At 40.2% G+C, this 20,069-nt stretch overlaps 1 protein-coding gene across 2 annotated transcripts in view; it reads right to left on the bottom strand.

Annotated features, from left to right (window-relative positions):
• Window positions 1-336: 336 nt before the first annotated feature.
• Window positions 337-20,069, bottom strand: part of rad18 (RAD18 E3 ubiquitin protein ligase) — a 39,451-nt gene continuing 19,718 nt past the window's right edge. For both annotated transcript variants that reach the window (XM_049589047.1, XM_049589055.1), the window contains 4 exons: window positions 16,699-16,830; window positions 15,252-15,378; window positions 6,820-6,864; window positions 337-447 (listed from right to left, as the gene is read on the bottom strand). In XM_049589047.1, coding sequence (XP_049445004.1) covers window positions 354-447; window positions 6,820-6,864; window positions 15,252-15,378; window positions 16,699-16,830 — 398 coding nt within the window. In that variant the 3' untranslated portion in view covers window positions 337-353. The remainder of the gene's footprint in view (window positions 448-6,819; window positions 6,865-15,251; window positions 15,379-16,698; window positions 16,831-20,069) is intronic.

Raw genomic sequence — 20,069 nt, 5'->3', positions numbered from 1 at the left:
AAAAGAAAACATTAAGATTAAGAAAATAAAGAAAAAATACTGTGGATTAATCAACAAGCAGCAATAGAAAACTAGATGATGACCATGGCACATCTCATTTCATTAAGTTCGCTGAGAGACCACAGCTCATCATGGATCTCAAGACTACAAAATCTGTAAAAATACTGATCATTTATTCACATCATGACAGTGCAAACAGCGCAACTTGAGAAAATCCCGTGAAATGCTGAACAGGAATGTGCATTAAGATAAGTTCTTGATATGCCTGAGAGTCAGTCAGAAGTTAAATGGCATTTATTTGGCAGGAGAGAAATGTCTTTCTCCCTCCCTCCCTCCCTTTTCTTCATCTCTCCTCATGTTTTACGCCGTCGTTTTCCACTCACAGGCGATGACGATGCATCATCTCCTCTTGTGGTTCGCTTTCGGACAGGGGTCCAGTCTGTGTCCCTGTGAAAGGACATTTTCAGAGATGACCTTTTAATCCTTTATGAATGTTGGAGAGAAATATGCAAAGCTTCTGAAAACAAAGATTGAGGTGGTATTATCAGCAGACTTTCATGAACATTTTGTTGAGGTAAAAAAGGTTAAAGTGAGCAGAGGCTTTGAAAAAGCACTACATCGACGCACAAATTAATCTGAACAGGTGCATTATGTTCTGTTTTGTAGTGACACATTTTACCTTTCCGTCACACTGCTTCTGCTAAATGATATACATTTGCTGTCCACCAGCTGCTTGGTTTCTGCACACAATCAATCAATAGCAAAAAAACTTCCAGCTCCAAATTACATACCAACCACAATGTTCATTTCTGGAATATGCATCAGCTACAGGCCCCAGAAGGCTGTCTTGGAGCCATAAAGTCTGTGCATGATTTTAATCAATCTACAATAGTCTTCTTAAAATTGCTTTCACATCTCCTGCCATTCACCAGCAGGCCTGGACATGCATCTCGAGAAAACGCACATTTGAGACAGTGGGGAGAAGCTTACAATTTAATCACTTTTAAAATGAAATTATTTTCTAGCCAGGCATCTACCAGCATGATTACTTAAACCATGACCATTTTGGCGGATCATGTCAGCCTAGGCTCTAAAATAGTCCTCATGTGTGTGGTAAATCAGAAGTCAAAATTAATGCCTGTTTGCCCACAGTTGCTGCTCAGTGGCCAGTGGTTCATACAGTCAATTAACACCACAAGCCCCTTCACTTTGACCGACTAATAAAGAGGAGATACTATAAATTCTGCAGACTGCAATCAACTGACAGGAAATGGAGGCAGGAGCGTAGCCTGAGTGCGTTCATGCGTGATTATCATGCTGCCGGAGTGATCGAAAAAATTATTTTGACTTTATCTTGAACAGCAGGCCGCTTGACACCCCTCCAGCTAATACATTACAATGGACTAAGTGGTTGCTAACACCAGTAATAATCACTTAGACGTAACCTTGTGTGTCCAATTAAAAGGAAAAATCAATGTTTATGCTAACACAAAGCTCTTAGGGCCTGTCTACCCAGCAGTGTGACAAACAAAATGTTCCCTTTTTGGGACGTCTCTTTTGTAGAGGCACAAAGTCAATTGTTTGCAAATATGAGATCAACTCGAGATGGGCAGACACTGTTCATTTTTATTCATCCTGTTATCTCCCACTTTATGATTTGATTTGAGAAAACACAACTTGTTTGCTCACACTGTGGAAAAGTCTTGTCAAACTTATCAAGATTTCATTTTTTGCAGTATCGGCACTATCAATACTTCTTGCTATCTCACACACACCACTGTAGCGCCCCCATAGCCCCGCCTCCTCTCACACAGTGCTGTCTTCTCGTCACTTGTCTGATTTGCTCGGGCTGCGTAAAGGCTTTTGACGCCTAGTTTTGTTTACTGCTTGCGCTTTTCTGCTTTTGAACCTGTGCCCTGCCACAAGAATATTACTTTTTAATTATGTGAAAGAAGTTTTAATTATTGTTCATTTTTCCTGCAGTCATTTTAAATGTTACGCCCTCAATGTCAATTCTTCCCTGCCGTATCGAATATCAATATGTTTCAAGGTATTGTATCTAATTTGGAAATTCCTGTACCGTGACAACATTAGTGTGGAACAAATTAATTCAAGCAAAACATCTGTCTACTCAGATATGTTGACAATTAAGCAAAAGGCACTTGCAATTCTACTGTGAACTACAATCAGAAGAGAATAAGAAAAATATGGAGCCACAGACAAAAGGTCACGAGAGACAACGTGTCAAATACAAACTTGCTGCAATGATATTAAAAGAAGCTCTCCTTTGGATTGGAGTCTCACATAGGATTTGTAACAGTATGAAGTGCTTTTTAGAAATAATAGTATGTCATTTTGCCGCCTGACAAAAACAGTGTAGGACTACTGGTAGTAGTGGCCGCGCATATAAAGCTTTCATCAATTAAATGTGTCACAGTACGAGAGGACTGTGCATACAATTTGGGGACATGAAGTATTTTTGCTGTTCACTATAACACAATGTAACTTGAATAAAGTGCTTGTAAGTGAATATTGTCACACACTGAGATAATAGGATTAGCACAACACATATTCCAAGCATGACAGTATTGAATTGCCAAAGATCTTGTCAGAAAAATACTGTTGTATTCCTTACAATGGATGAGAGGTAAATGCAATGCACCTTGCTGGCAAGCTGAATGCAGTCTACTTAATGTAAACAAGTGTTTGCAGTTTTTTTCTTCATTCTACAGCTCGAAAATAATGCAAATTGCAGTATTTCATTTATTTTTCTGAGACCATTAAATCCACACATTTCATTCAGCCAGCATACCACAAAAAAAACCCCACTAACAATTCTGTGTTTTTATTCTGGAAAAAAACCTCACTGTTGTGAGAGGAACACATTTGGACTCAGCACTCTGTGCCTCTAAATAAGCTGCTGTCCCCTCATGAATTACCTTCTGCCACATCAATATTGCTTCGCTACCGTGTGAACCCCGGTGGGCTCCACAGCGCAGCATGTAGTGCTGGTGAACACAGGTCTTCACCATAATGAAATGTTCAGATAACATGAAACCACAGTATCTTCCATGTGGAACCGCTTACAGCCTCACATGAAAGGCTCTCCTTAGCTGATTAAGCTACAGATGTATATCACCCTCCAGCCTGTGACAAGGTCCTCTGCCTCTTTATCTTGACAGGATGGACTGGAAAAACAAAATTCCAGCACTGGAATTTGGGTCAGAAGTCTACATGTGGGAAGGACAGGGAGACAACTAAGCGTAGTGGATTACTGGTAAGCAGGCAGTTGGCCTCTGTGCAACGTGTGGATCAGGACTAAAACAATCAACAGTTACAATGTCATCATCGCCATTGTCTGACAGAAGGCTGGAGGATGGAGATAAAGCCTTGCCTGACAGAAAGAAAATTAACTTTCGCACTTGTTACAAACACAGACTTGGCTTCTTCCCACTGAGTTGACGAGGCATCCCAAGGCCCAACAGTGCTGGTGTAGTATGACTACATACAGAGAACACTGCAGAGTGGAGGGATGACATTATGAACGAACGCTAGCGGTTCCAGAGTTTGCCTCAAGGTCATTCAGAAGACACGCGCGGTCTCCTCTAAGCACAAGAGAGACAAGGTGTAGATCACATTCATGTGTAAGTGCTTAGGTGTTTTGTGAGTAGTGTGACAGTAAAGCTCTCTGTATGGGAACTGTCCTTGAAACAGACCTGCCCTGTGGGTTATCACAGAATAATACAGTGCAAGAACATTTAATTTAAACTGTGCCACAGAATAATGTGATGTTTTAGGCAGCCTCATTTAACAAATGAAATCAAGGACATGGACTGCAATGTGTCATGTATTAAGATGGAAAGTGTGTGTGAGTGATATTCTCTTCATACATTTTTGTCCGCGATGATCTTCCAACCAAACTGTTTATATCTGTCTCTATATGAGGAAAACTGAGGGGCCAAAGTGTGAAACCGTAGAGGACATGGTGTCAGTTTGGTCAGGAATGCTAAACTCATTTAGAATCATTTCCTTTGGTTTGTTATTTGTGTGTGTCCGACCAATGACAAGGGTTGCTTCAACAGAACAAGGCTACACCACCAGCATGAATGAGAGGGAGACAAGATGCAACGCTGCATAGGCAATGCGGCATCACCTTCTGTAACCTAAAGGAAAGATACTCTGTCTTCATGCGTAGTTTGCAAGCAAATGAGCAGCGGGTCAGTGGAGCTGTTTATGCGAGCCCTCTGGGTTGAGGAGCTGTGTGTTTCTGTCTTATTGCAATGCCAAAATCATTTGACAGAAATGACAGCAGTAACAGCCCAGAAACAAACTGATTGAGAAAAAGAGGAGAGGATAAAAGAGAATACAGCGAGCAGGCTTCTGATTACAGTATATATTAAATCTCAATATTCTGCCCGCTCGTCATGGCTATAATTGGTTTGAAATATCACCACCGCAACCCCTGGACAATTAGATTTATTGCTGACATAACTCTGGCAAACAGTTTAATTGGATGAAATCATCTTCCCCGGGATGTAAAGTTGTCTGAACAATCAGCAGGAGCTCAGGAACACTAACTGCCAGACAAACTTCCCACTGTTTGCCAATAATTTGTCAACAAAAGTGCTGTTTTGCTGCCTTTGATAAAAAGTAAACTTCCAAAACTCAAGGAAAAGCATTATATTACATGGTCACAGAGGAGATGAGGGACAACCTATTCAAACTTAAGCTGTGACTGAAAAGCAACGTCTATGAAAGCAGGCACTGCTGCAGTCTTAGCGGCACGTCTTGTTTTATTCTGGCCTGCGGGTCAAAATTAAGTGGCTCTCAACAAATAGTAGGCTTGGTCAAAAGAAATGACGGGGGAGGAATGTCAAGGTGTTATATGGCACAGGCCATTGCAAATACTGTATGCTTTTGATACATTTCAGACCTCTCTTATCACACATAGGCGTGCTTTAAATTCTGATTAAACAAAATGTGTGCTATTCTCAAGATCACTGAAGAATATCAGGCCTAACGTCCCTGTCCGTACGCTTCAGGGATCTCAAATTGAAATGGAGTGTTATAGATACTTTGGGACCAGGTTGGACACCAGACTCACTTTTAAGACCTGTGTTTAACTCATGACAAGCAAACTGAAGGTCGTTTGCTAGCTGGAAGACCACTGTATACATATGTATGCTCTTGATTATTAGGGCTGAGGAATAAAGTCTTAAATCATTCGCAATGTGCACATTTGGCATCGATTCACAAATGTCAATGATCGATCATCTAAATGTTTGTTAATAATGTGAAGTTAACGGAGCAAAACAGGCAGAACTCAACTGTACAGTCGACTGCTCGGACACGCCAGAGTTAACATGTAACTCATTTTCAAAAAGGGAAGCAGTTGCCAACATTTAACATCTAAATTGTTACATTTTCAAGACAAACATGACGTATATTGTAAATACTTTCTACGCTATCACCCAGAGACTAGTGTTAATGGAGAGGAACAACGATCAGCAGTAATGAGACCGGCTGACCAACACACACTGCAGCATTAACAGCTCAAACCAACTCTGTGGTGAAGAAAATAACTCTATGCTCAGTCTGTTTCACCTCACAAACCCTTCGCCCGGCTCACTCAACGTCTTGTCTAATGTGCAGCAGAGAGGCTGCTCTCCACTGTTGGAGACATGACACCACACAGCGAACCACTCTGCCTCCCCCTCGTTTTATTATTCTCATACAGGCAGGAGACTGCAAGGTAAGGTGCTTTTAAATTAATTAACTAACAAATTAATGAAGTTAACTTTCTAAAATAAAATGGCTTCAGGCTATTTATTGTTCATCAGGATGTGAACTGCATGCTAGTTCCAGTGATATATGACAGTATGCAAATGCTGAACACTACCATAAATATCCCACAGTGAGTTAGCATGAGCAACCGCTGATAATTACAATCTGACTGGCTGCCCTGGTTTTAAAAGCTAAGGTATGGGAGCATTTTTGCCTCTATGTAGATGATGGGAAAAGGGACGTGGACAAGAGCACGCTGCATGTAAGTAAATTTATCTGTTTATTTCATTATGTGTCATTACAATAGAGTACGCTATGTTTTAAAAAGTAGCAAGTAGTCGTACCATGAAAAAAATAAAACATTCTGATGCATCGATAACTGTTTTGTAATTGAAACGCTGCCCTCTGAAACATAATCCAATTGAATCGTGAGTTGCCTGGAGCGTCCCACCCCTATCTATTAGAGCGATATTGTGTATGTGTGTGTCTCTCCCTCCACCTTAAAAGCCTCTTGATTCTGTGTCCCACAGTGCACTGTGCTTTGTCACCGGTCATAAATTCCTCACTCACCGCTGCATCTTTAATAAAAACATGGGACAGTCCTCCCTAACTGATGGAACAGTGTTGCATTTAATATGATTTATTTATGAGGCTGGTGTGACATAAATACAGCACTTACAATGTCAGGTAACAGGGTATTTTAACATTAGTTGTACCACATGTAGAAAATGAATCTATGCTCCTCAAAGATGGAGCTGAGACTCTAAAATCTCATCATTTCACTTGATTATTTTCAAAGACAACTCAAGTATTTGCAAACTTGTAAGTAACTGCTTTTTGTCATGTGACACCAACTTAACTTGTGTGAACTTACTCTTTGTCATAACGATTCTGACAGCAGAGCGTGTCGACATCTAGCCTATGCATCATCACAAATATGCAATCACTTGTAATGGCAAACAGATTGCATAGCATTCCTGGCAAAAAAAATCCCTGATTTTTCCTGACAGTAGCAAAGACAGCAGAATCACTTACTGTGAGTTTCTGGAAGGCTCTGGACCAAAGATGTCTGAAATGGAACTGTAATGGGAGAAAGAGGGAGAGGAAAGAAAGAAAAAGAGAACATGTCATTTACAAAGTTTATCTGAAACAGGTGGCGCTTCTCAAAGTCAAGGAAGGACACTCAAACAGCCGAATTTCAAGGTGGCTGCGTCATCGACCCCCACCAAAGGACTGTTCCGATGTCAAGGATCTTTCCGAATTTCTCTGAGGACTGAGACCCTCAGCGGGTATTAAGTACCCACAAGTTTTTAAATGAATCATTTACAGCAGAGATGAGGCGCTAAGTGTCCACCTCCACTCCTCCCCCCACTATTCACATGATAACCACTTGATAATTGCTTTCTGTCAGGTTCGATTGGTGTATTTTTGGGGGGAAATCACGGTGAGAAATTAAAATTGTACAACAATATTAGAAAGTGCCAAAATGATTACAGTACCCAGAAACCTCCTCAGTCTGCTGAGGATTAATGACATAAACCTGGGGACACTTGTTAGCCTGTTCCAATGTGTGTTCACTGAATGCTAGGAAGGACTCTTGCCTTGCCTCTGTAGAATCCTTCCTTGGAAGAACTCACCCTACCAAGGAAGGATCCTTGACTTTGAGAAGCACCCAGGGTTTTTGCTTTTTCAATAAACAAACTTGGTTGGTACCTGAGTAACTGCCCTGAAAGTGAGCCCTTTTTACATAAACTGTGGTGCCCTGCAATCAATAAACATTACCTTTCCTTTTAGACTCATATGAGCAGGTGCTTGTGCTGCATCACACATCCCATAGACCCAACTATCAATGGAAAAGCCATATAACTGTCAAGATAAACAGAGTGCCCAAAAAAGTATGGCCCATGCCATTAATTCAAAAAGGAGTCAAATCTAATCTAGATGCTTTTTCACACCAGCAAAAGGCTATATTTGCAGGAAAACACTTTATCACAAGTCACAATACGTACAGAAAGAGCAGACATGTCTTTTTCTCCTATTGTTGTCAGCCAGTGAGATCTGGAAGTTATGACTTGTAAATTCTACACTTCACTTCCTGTGTATTTCCCCTGACTACACTACACTATAAGCCGTTCCCACCTCTGCTGTTCAGAGCTTTAACACATAAAGTGTATGAAATTTTAAAATGCGGCAGTACCAATGAGGGACATTCTCGCTGGGGTTTGCAAATATGCATTGTTTTTCAATTATATATATATTTTAACACCAAGACAAACACATAGACACACATAAAAACAGACAAAAAAATCTGTAACTTTTATATTAAATAATATTACATTAACATTATGCATTACAACATTGCCTTTTACAGCAACCCAGCAGACATTTTGCAAGGTGACTTTCAAGATATTTAATAAATCATCCCCATATTTAAATGTTCACGTTTTCCTTGGTTAAACAGTTGGAAACACTTTAAACCAATGTCGAGCTATAGGTGTTTATTATCAGATATAGTTTGACCTTTTCCCAGAATTGTTTCATTTTGGGGGCAGCTCCAAAGACAGTGCAATGTGTCTTCTCCTAGGCAACATTTAGTACATAAGTCAAGATTATGACTATCAAAGAGATGAAACAGGAAGGGAGTTATATATTTAAACATAATCCATTTAAATGGTATCAATTTAAAGCTGGTATTGATGCTTTGTGTGCCTTGGCAAACTCTCCTCCAGTCATTATTAGAGACTTCTTAAGCAAATCTTTTTTTTGTTGGAGGATTCTTGAGATTTATCTACTACAAGGAAAGCTGGCCAAGACCCTAAAGATAATCTAGTATGGCCTTCTCAAGGCTAAACATGGGAGGTCTTCTAGGAAACTGTGTAAATGCTGTAAAATATGACTCCTAATCTGCAGGGATTTGAACAGGTGCTTTAAGGGGATATTTTAAAATTCTTTGCAAATCTTCAAAGCTATAAAGTAGATCATTGTCATTATACATTTCCATAAAGTTGCTAATCTTCTAGAAAGTCTATGGTTTCTCCATATTGGTATGAAGCCTGCAATATCTGACGCTGTGTTTAAGTTTGCTTGTATTTGGTACCAGACTGTTGGGTTTTGTGTGTCTTTGAGCCGTTTTTTTTTAAATGTGTCAGAGTGCAGTTAGAGCTTTAGGGATAAAGGAGACATAGTGGTATTTGTTAGTGTGACACAGGGTATTATATTTGCATGACATATATGCATTTTGAAGATTAAGAGCATGAGATTCATCATCCTTAAATCAAAGTATAGTGGTGGCAGGACGGTACTTGAAAGGGCAGGTGAATTGTAGCCTCAGATTGATGGTGATAATTTATGCTCCATTAACACAATGTTCTTGAGCATTTTGCCAAATCAACACTGGAATGGGTTTAAAGTACGCAAGCCTTTCATGTTCCAGACAAAATACAGCTTGAACTTTGGTTGAAAGTCTGCAAAGTTATAAATTAAAGGCACTCTCAAAATTTATAAGTGAAAATATGAAAGAAACACGTATTTCAGTGAGGACTCGGTACAAAAACACAGCGCTTAATGGGCTTGGTATACTTGGTTTAGACTGAGAAGCAATTCCATTGTTGACATCCTATGGAGCTGTGTAACAGGTGAGTGTTTGTGAAAAGCAGTGTTGTTACATTTGTTTTGTTGCTGATAAAAAAAAAAAGTATTTCCCCACACATCTGTAGCTTTGGTTGGATAGATAAGTTGCCCAATTCTCTCCCTACGCCTCAAGCACACTCAAACACACAACAGGATGTTGTGTTGAATCAATCTGGCGTTTGTACTGCAAAGCTGGTCTCATTTCTCATGTGCATTCATGCTCTGTCAACACTGCAAATAAAAAGGGTTTCTACTTCTACAATACAGAAAACAAAGTGACACTTCCGTGATGGTGTTTTTTGTGCGGCGAGGCTGTTCTGCAGCTTTTATTTCAATGCACACTTATCCACACTGTTTGGGCTGTTAAAACCCCGCTGGCACAAACACATAGTTTATGGCTGGAGTTCTTCTGTTACTATCTGTTCTGTATCCCAAGATTAATGACCTATTGTTGCCTGGCAACCCTGCACCCACGTGTGTTTGTTTTTGTGTGACATTTTGAGATTGTTTGAATCCCTGATGTTTCAACCTTTTGATTATATGATAAATATTATATCCTGGGGTTTGAAACATTTTATTTTAAACAGCAGAGAGAAAGAGAAAGATTTAAAATAAAATATTCCTCTCAAGAGCCTAATGCCTTAAGAAATTAGGAAAATGATTTGGTCAGTCCAGTAAACCTAGTTTGCAAATTAAAATTGGTATTCAGAAAAAAATGTCTTACATCATTACTAATGTTTTTACTTGTCAAAACACACTTTAACAGAGGGCATAAAATGCAAATAAAATGCTCAAGTAGCAATTAAAAGAAATTAAATTAATTCCACTTTTAAAAGATGTGTTATGACATTGCAATGCCATAATCGCTGACAAGAAAAATACTGCCCATTAAAGAGTGAGAAATGAATTGGAATGGGAACTGCAATACTGTGCTGGATTGAAACACCTAAAACTTAAAAGTGCTGCACTGCCCAAACAAAACCACAGTTACAGGCAGAATGCCATAAAATTCAGCACAGAAATTACAAAATGTTAATAGCACACTCCTCAGGAGTAACCCTGGGGGAAATCCCTGCATGGTATAAAAACAGTGACAGTGACAGGCCTGACCAAGTCAAAAAGAAGGTGCAAAATTGAGGTTGTAATTGAATAAGGAACAGAGAAACAGCAAGCTATGTAATGAAAAGTAATCTAACATGACCTCTGATCAATCATCTATCAAACCAGGCAGGTTAATACAAGCAGGACATCATCATAACTTTAAGACAAGGTTGACCCTGAGCCACCAAAGGGCTACTTCTCATGAATCCCTGACAAAAGAAAGTTTGAGCAGAAGAGAGAACTTTAAGTTTTAATGTCACACAGCTGGTTATTCGGCATCAATGAAGTACCCATTAAGAAGAACAGATTTAATCTTATATGCATCTTCATGGCTGACCTTGGAGGTTAAAAAGATACTTTCTGTATAGCCACCATCCACAAGCACTAACATCTTTCTTTAAAAAAAAGTATGCAACACGTTGAATGAAATCATCATTAGAGAGAAGTTTGCTGTTGTCACATCCAGCTGTCACAATGAAGACTGTTTCTTGGCACAGTTGTAGTGTGCCTGGGGCAGCTAATTAACTGTTGATACCTGAGGCGATCATCTCAGATGTGCTGACACAATTTAATTTCCCTTGACCTTTTCAAAGCTTATACAGAGACAAGGAAGGACAGTCTCTGTCCTTCCTTGTCCACATCAATGTTGCATGGCTTGACTTTTACCTTTATACAATTTTTTGACAATTTCTTTACCAATTATTTGATGATTTCTGTAATATGCACTTAAAACAAGCTGCGTGCATACATTAAATGAATTAATTACGGCAGAAAGGTGTGTAGGAATTAGGGCTGTCAAAATTGCTCAAAAATGACGTTCAAATATTCCTTCTACAAATAACTCATAGGTTCGAACCATTCGAATATTTTTTTTCCGCATTATGTCCACAAGAGGGCAAACTAATACAAGGAAACATACTTGTATTAATATAAGGAAACATAACTACTTGTAGGTATTTTTATTTCAACATAAACGTCTTTGAAAACATGTACATACCTACACATTAAAACACATAAAACAATTATCTATAACATTACGTTAGAAATGACCGCGGACCTCTCGCTCGCCCCCCCTCTCTGACCCGTGGCCACACCGCCCGCGGAAGCGCTGCAAATAGCCTAGAAGCGCCGGACCGTGACCAGCTTGCACCCTGCAGCGATCGTTTCGGCGTCTGGTCTATTTTCTGCGCGAGCCGCGAGCGAATGTGTCAAGCTGGGTGACGGAGACAACAGCTGGGAGCAGAACCGCTTGTGAATCAGCAAGCACGTCTGATGCCAACGCCCACTCGCAAAGAGGACAGCTGCGGTGGTGTTTTTTTTTTTTTTCCTCCACAATCGAATATCAATTTTCACATTCGAAGGTCCATTTTTTTTTCAAATTAGAATTTAAATTCGAATTTAGAATATTCGTTGACAGCCCTAGTAGGAATTCAGATTAAACACAGCCTCTGTTCTGTCTAACTTAAAAGTAGCTCTGCTAGAAATTAAGAGCGTATGAGTTCTGTTCTCATCATGCAGGTGGCTGAGCCGGCAGTGAGCAGCTAACAGCGCTAACTCCCTTAATAGCACTGAACAACAGCAACAATGATGACAGAGTTAACAGTGTTAACCAGGGGGATTGAGGGTGGGCACTATGCTGCTGCGACCATGCTGCCATGATTTCAGTGGAAGTATGAGAGCAGTGCAAAGGGCCAGGGATGAGCTAGCCAGTAGGATACACACATACACTAACATGCATGCATGGTTGGACAGGCTTACCACTACAGGGAACAAAGAAGCTTGGATTACAACACACACAGATGTAGCACGACTTCATTCTCTGCTCAGGACGCCATTACCTTACTCTATCTATACATAGTAAATAGTGGTTTGCTGCTATGGATGGCACAGAACTTCCTTCAGCTGAATGAGGGTTGTCCTCTTTGCCGCCCCCCCCCCCCCGGACTCCATCAAATGAAGCCTTTCTAACTATGTAAAACCCCCTGTCAAAAATGTTGCTGTGATGTTTGACTCCGCCTTTAAGTTTGACAAACAAATGAATGCAGCAGTAAAAGCCAGCTTTATCCAACTCCGCGCCATTTTCAAAATCAAGCCATTTCTTTCCCTCCTGGAGATAGCCATCCAGGCTCTCATCTCCTCCCGTTTAGACTACTGTAACTCTCTGTACACCGGTATTAGTCAGTCCTCTCTGTCCCGCCTCCAGCTGGTTCAGAACGCCGCTGCCAGACAGCTCACAGGAACCCAGAGGAGAGACCATATCACACGTGTTTTGGCCTCTCTCCACTGGCTGCCTGTAAAGTTAGGAACTGACTTTAAAGTCCTCATGTTTGTGTACAAAGCCCTTAATGATCCGGCCCCATCCTACATCGCAGAACTTCTAACCCCCTATTCCACGACCAGGTCCCTCAGGTCAGCTGACCTGGGGCTCCTGGCTGTTGCATGCTCCAGACTTAAGCTCAGCGGTGCCCGTGCCTTTGCTGTGTCTGCCTCCCAAACTGTGGAACAGCATCCCCCTCCCAATCTGAACTGCTCCGTCCGCTGACTCATTTAAGTCCAGGCTCAAAACCTACTGTTATTCATTAGCTTTGAGTCGCTGTGATGTGGTCTTCCCTGATGCATGCCTGTGTGTTTAAATGTGCTCTATAAATAAATTTGAGTTGAGTTGCATCTAGAAACTTTTAAGAGGAAGGGTTGTCTGATTCCTGAAGCACTCTGTTGATAGCACATACAAGAGTCTGCCAATATTAGTTTTAATGGTGTGGGGAAGGAGCTTGTCTGGTTCCTGAGTCCCAGATGTAGAGCTCGGCTGCTCGGATTTATTTAGTCATCTTTGCATTTTGTAATTATACTCAAAGCTGTGTCTGAGCTCAGGCTGCACACTTGCACAATTCACACAAATGCTCATCATACTTGATTAGCAGGGGAAAAGACCTGAAATCAAGCAAATGCTCAGTTTGGCGGGGCAGTTTAGACCCTGTTCACAAATCTGTGCTCTCTGGATGCCATAATGACAGCTAATGTTAACTAGTGTGTCTTGTGTTTTGATTTACATTCAGAATCATTAATCCACAACCTTTTGTTGAATTACTGGAGCAGAAGTATGCAACAAACAACCTTGGGATTTTAATGATAGTATATAAAAAAAGTAAAGATGTAAACACTATGAATTTTTCCGATAATAGGCAAGAAATATTTCCCTGCAGTACAATAGGAGTGGGATAGAAGGCTGACAGAGGATGTTGAATGCCTATGTGGTGTAAAGCGAGTGATAACTACTCCCACTGAGAATCTTCAAGGTTCAAACCAAAGTCCTCTGTATTATACTGTACATGATCCAGCCACATTTTTATCAAGGATGTAATGCCATTATAAAGACATCATGCATGCATGTGCACACTGACATTTCATGTTTACCCACAACAATAATAGTTATTTTTCTATTAAATGAAGTAAATAGATCTGATGTGAGTTATGGAACATTTTGAATGTCAAATGGTGAGTTCCAGTTTAATTTCAGTGGCTCCCTGTACGTGTGGATATGCTAAAAAAAAATCTCAATTTAAAGGAGGCATAAAATGAGACTTTATTTGTTGTTCCAATTGAAGTCATGCAGTTATCGCTGACTAAACAGCACTTACTTATATTGCAAAAGAACTGGCTGATAATTTGAGTACCACTGTATTGTTCCTCTGCATAGATCTGATGATTCTCCTAATGTGCTTGTTACCAGCAGGAACCTCCTGATGGAATATGTCATCAGTGTGCAGATTCAGCACATGCTGTGATTCTGTATTTACCTTGCTGCAGCACTGTGCTTTTGTAGTAAATGGGTTACTTTTTTTCTCACTTTGTAAAACAGCTAAGTGATTGTTTTGCCTATAGTCTATACCAGTGGTTCCCAACTGGTGGGTCCATTCCATTCTGAATGGACTGCAAGTGACTCGAACTTGTCCGGTTTGTAAAAAAACACACCTTATTTTGAAGTACAGTGACTGTCTGGCACAGCGCTGTTTCCTGCTGTAAATTGAATAACTAACAGACAGCTACATGACAGAGACAGAAAACTAGCTTGATGACATGTCCAAACAAAAGGATGATGCTGAATGTATCAAATGGTTCAGACCTTGAATTAATGACTAAGAAAAAATCTGGACCCTGCGGCTGGACCAGTTGGGAACCACTGTTCTATATCATAAGTAAAATGTATTCTTTTCCTAAATAGTAGGTGTCGGGACATATTTTTTTCTGAGTAATCATAGGATACTGAAAAGCTTTGGAGACTGTTGTCCGTGCAAGGCAGGACATCTCCTGTTTTTCTAACATGGTAACATCTGAATGCAATTAACTCAGATTGAGTTAGCACAAAAAATGATATTACCATGATGGACTTTCTCAGAAATGATAATGAAATATGAAATGAACCACATATTAAAATCCTGTCCTGTCAAAGCCACACAGAAGGCTTGGAAATAAGTGTTACAGTCAGTGATATACTCAAGGATTTATGAATTTTAAGAGTTACAAGAGGAAGCACCACTTTTTCAGAACAAATTATAGAACTGTTCAAGGTCTAAATCCATTTTATTCACAATTAGACAGATTCAAACGGCAGAAAAGTAGTAAAACAAGGACTACTACTTTTCTGTAGCAAGGCAAAGGACCAACCCTGGACGACAAGCTTCGAGGGTGTCGCCTACTGTAAGTGAATCAGGATGTGTCTATTATCTGAGGCTCACCTGCTGATGGAGACATCACTCAAAGTGGGGCTGGATGACAATTCAATCCCTCTCGCAGATGAGTCCTCATCAGATTCTGTGTCTTCTACCTTGATCACTGAGCAGCTTTTTGACTCTGGAACTTGATCTAGAGGAGGCAAAAATATATATATCATCGTGTCAGACATCCAAGGAGAACGGTGGAGAAACGATCTGTCAAAGGGGGTGTGCATACATTGGATGACCCTGCCAACTTATGTCCACTGCATACCACATTTTCACATATTCTCAATGTTAAAAGCAGATTTAAGGTCATGTTGGTGCTATCACATACACCTGGTCTCTCACACAGTGGAGGGTATAATGCAGTTTCGGTGTGTGCCTTTTCATTAGTGTATTGCATACAAATTAGCAACATGCGATATCACTAATTAATTCACTTAGATAGTGTAAGTCCCACTTAATTAAAACCTGCAATAACTGATTCTCTGGGCCAGTAGGGGGCACTGGAAACAAGCTGTGAACACAACATTAACATATCATCACCTTTGAGTTGATATTGGTGAACTTGCTGAACAGTTATTTACATCTCCAGCAGTCACAAAGCAACCGGTCATTCATTTGGAGTTGTGTTTCTGGTCACCTGGTCCAATATGCACTCTCTCTCAGCTCTGTGTTTGGTCTTTACCAAAACCTGGCGGAAATATCTGGCTCTTTTACTGCTAAATACTCATCTATGCTCACCAGCTAGTCACTAACAACGTTTGGTGCTGAGCAGGTAGTGTATGGAGTTTTTACAATGCAAAGAGCTGCCTGCTACAGCTGATAACAACGTTATGAGAGCAGTGAAAGTGAACTAAAACAGTTAAGTAGTGGGATGCTTTAAGTCTTTACAAATTCTTTTTCATAACTTAGAGGAAATTACAAACTATGCCTAAAATGTAAGAAAAATATTACAAATGTCAAAGACTAAAAAGTGCCATTATAAAACACCAACATATGAAATAATACAGAAAAAGTACGTTCCTAGCTTGTCCCACCTGTCATTCCTTCCCTGCACTTCCTCTTTAACATTTTGGAAATTGTTCTCCACTTGTTCCCAAAACACATAAAAATTCAGCAACATTATTGATCCACCATTATCCACCCTTGACTGTCGTGCCTACTGCCTAACAATAGTGTGTTGTGTTGATGTTGTGAATTTGGCAAGGATGGAACAATAAACTGAGTGCACTCCCCCACACACACACAACCAGCAGGGAGTCACAACAACTGCACTGAATATTGAATGGCTCCTTTTGTATACTGTTTTAAAAAAAAAAAAAAAAAACTAATTTGCCACAAAGCAATCAATGACATTACCATGGGGATGAGGTGACTTGCGCTGAAGGGGACGGGAAACACTTAAAAGTTTCCTGTGGCTGCAGTATATTTTATTCCATGAGAAAGGTAATGAGTGTTGGAGTACCTGCAGAGTGTGGTTTTTGTGCATCCTCTCCTTCCACAGTGACTTCCTGTTTTATACGAGCCTGCCTGGTGGTGTCCATGCGACCCCGAACCTGGGCAATCAGGCGGGAAAAGTCACTGCTGTGCTTCTTCCCTGCAGGCAAAATAGGATACATGGTGGGTGGAATAGTTTAAAAAAAAAGGACAGAATTTTCCATTGTCCAACAGTATCTGACGTACACAGTTTCAGTCAATGAGCTGAATGCTGAATTAAATGACCTTGACTCAGCACTACATCTTATCATTTAATGAAAGGGTTACAAAGATGCTAATAATGTAAAGCTGCCAGCCTTCCCGGTGGTGCATCAGAGAAAATAATATAAAGAAATGCCAACCCACAGATGGGCTACTGAACACACTGTTGAAAAAGATGTATTAATATTTATAATGAATGCAAACTCGTTTCTCTCTGTGAGACAACAATATCTGTAACACATCGGGTCAATCAGATTCATGTTTGGACTTGGATACAACAGCTTCAACCTTGAAAGGTTGAACAGAGTTGGGAAAATGCACGGTTTTATTCATTAGCTTCTGTATTTAAACACCACAGATTCGGGCTCCAGGATGAGATCACTGTGGCAACAAATCCTTTTACTACTGTGGTGGAAGCCAGACAGTCATTTAAAAGACATTATAGCGGACTGTGAATGGACCTGGGCAAAAGAAGGGTAAAAATTACCTTTTGGCAGTGATACAAAAATAAATAAAGTACTTAATCACGGTCATCTGCAAATCTGTGATGTTTATACAGTATATACACAATAGAATGGAGACAGAACTGAGAGAAAAACTCTTCACACCAACACACTGAAATTAACACTACTGTGATCCAAATTTTGAACAACTCTGCTTCTTCTCCTTGTAGGTCTTAATACTGTCACTGATATCTTCATGAGCAATGTTAGCCAGCAACAAAGATTAGCCAGTGCAGCAAAGCTTTACATTTGTAGAACTTGTACATTTACAAATTTAAGTGTGACTTCAAATCAAGCTGAAACCTGCAAGCTGAAAAATAAAGCCAATGTGGAAGTGCCAAAAGCTGCATTTCACTGAGTGGCCACTTGAGGCTAGCTCGGAGAGTGAGTCAGTCCCCTAGATACCCCGTTAAAATGCCCAACTTTATAACAGGAATAAACATGAATGAAAAAAAAAGAGGCTGATTTCCCCCATTCCCTACAAGTGTACAGGAGCCGCTAAGAATCTTTAAGGCTTAAAGTTATGCATAATTGTGGGCGTGGTCACTTTGAGTGACAGGTGGGTGCCATCTGTTGACAAGTCACTACAACAGCAACGACATTGGCTAGGTGACATAATCATAGCGTAACCCCAGATTCACACAGTATAGGTGTAGCCACATTCTCGGAACCCATGGGCTGTATTTGGCGTCTGACTTCTGGCAGACGGCGATACAGCCTCTGGGGGCAGACCCCCGATTTTTTGGCATTCCGGTTTGATTTGGGCGGAGGAGGCGAATTTCCGTTTCCGACTTCCGTTTATATATAAGTAAATATGCTGAACCATTGCGATGGATTCAGAGTTTGCAATCCCACCATGTTCCTCCTCGTAGGTTCCATCACAGACTGTACATTCACTGAATGATACAACAATGATACATTCACTGAATGTAGAGTCTGTGTATAGAGACTAGCATAGCCGTTGCTATTTCAGTGTTTTAAGTTTATGGAATTAACTGTAACGTTTTGGTTACCTAAAAAAAAAAGTTTTGTTCAGTGTGTGGTTGTACTAAAAGACCCTCGAAAGAGCTGGATATTCATTTTTTTCTATGAGAACATTTTGTTTTAATGGTTTTTGGCCTGTTTTTTGCTAGCTTAAAAATTTGTATCAGAATTATCACATTTAACCATAGATGTACATGCACCTTGCAACCAAGCTAGCAGCTAGCATTAGGGTTAGCTCAATGATCCCAGGTTACATCACTGATGATGTGTCTAGGTTGCACCTTAAGTTATGTGTAAAATCAGCTCCAACCTCTTGTCTAAATATGGTCACTATAGCGACAGCCAAAATGCTAAACTTAAGGCTTCAAAATGGGAGTCCACAACCAATGGGTGACATCACGGTGAACTATGTCTGCTTTATACAGTCTATATTTTAAGTACACCACAACAGCACATGTTATATATGTACAGCTTTTTTAATTTGCAGGCTTGTAAGGACCAGATTGAGTTGTGCATTTTATGAGTTATGGGTTATGATAACATGTAATTAACCGGACTTAAGGGATGTTGCTGCACTAGTACACATACCTTAACAATGGACTCCATCATTGCAAAATACAGTTGGTTAACAGTACATTGTTAACACTGACAAACCGGATAAACTCCAACAAGATAAACACTGAGGGTGTTACTTCAGTAACATCATCATGTTTTCAGCTGGGAGCCATATAAGCAGATCAAACGTCTCAGGGGCTGGTTTTAATGAAGCAGAATTTCCCTTGCATTTATCCTGGGTTATTAGAATGTTTCCTGAATAACCAGGTATCGGGCTGTATTACCACTCAAAGCATATGACACAATAAAATGCTGTCAGCACCCGGTGGATTTAGTGTGTGCTGCTCTCACTTGCTTCTATGCTCATTCACCATTCCCAAAGCTGGCAGAGTGAGTCATCCACATCCTCCTCTGATAAATCAAGGTTATCACAGCAGTGCAGCTATTTTTAGAATCTACCTCCTGTGAGTCACATCCATTTTTCAACCATTTTTAAACTTAGCACTGCAGAGTTATTTTCCAACAAGCTTTTTATCTTGTTCAACCATGACAACATAACTTCAGAGAATAATGTTTTCTAATGCTGCTGTTTTTGCTGAACCTCTGCCCTAAGGATAAGAACACAGAGCTGGTCCGGATTTCGGCGCATTTGTGTATTTCTGAGTGATTATCTATGAGGTCATAGCAAATGGGCAAAAAAAAGAATCCTAGATACTTAAATAGCCAAGCAACCCTACAAATCATAATGAAACGTCTTGGGTATTATTTACACTCACGAAAAAAACTCATCAGTTTCACATCTTCATTCCAGAGCTGGCTGGTAAATTACTCACTGAAGAAACAGCAATTCTGCCTGTTTCCGGTGCTGGTAATGTGCCGTGGAAGGTATATGAGGCTGGCTCCTAATCGAGGGCTTCTAGACTGAATAAACTAAGATTGAGATATTGGCTGAGCAACACACTGAATATGCAAAATCTTAATGATTTTGCTGGAGACACAAAGTATGTAGTCTTGTGAATATTTCCTCCTAAGTTTCCAGAGGACCAGTCTCTACTTCTCCATTATATTACCAAGCAACAATTTCTCAAATTTGACA

Source organism: Epinephelus fuscoguttatus, linkage group LG1 (assembly GCF_011397635.1).
Source record: "Epinephelus fuscoguttatus linkage group LG1, E.fuscoguttatus.final_Chr_v1".
NCBI lineage: Eukaryota > Metazoa > Chordata > Actinopteri > Perciformes > Serranidae > Epinephelus > Epinephelus fuscoguttatus.
Note: the sequence above shows the minus strand (reverse complement) of the source record. Positions and strands in the feature narration are given on the sequence as shown.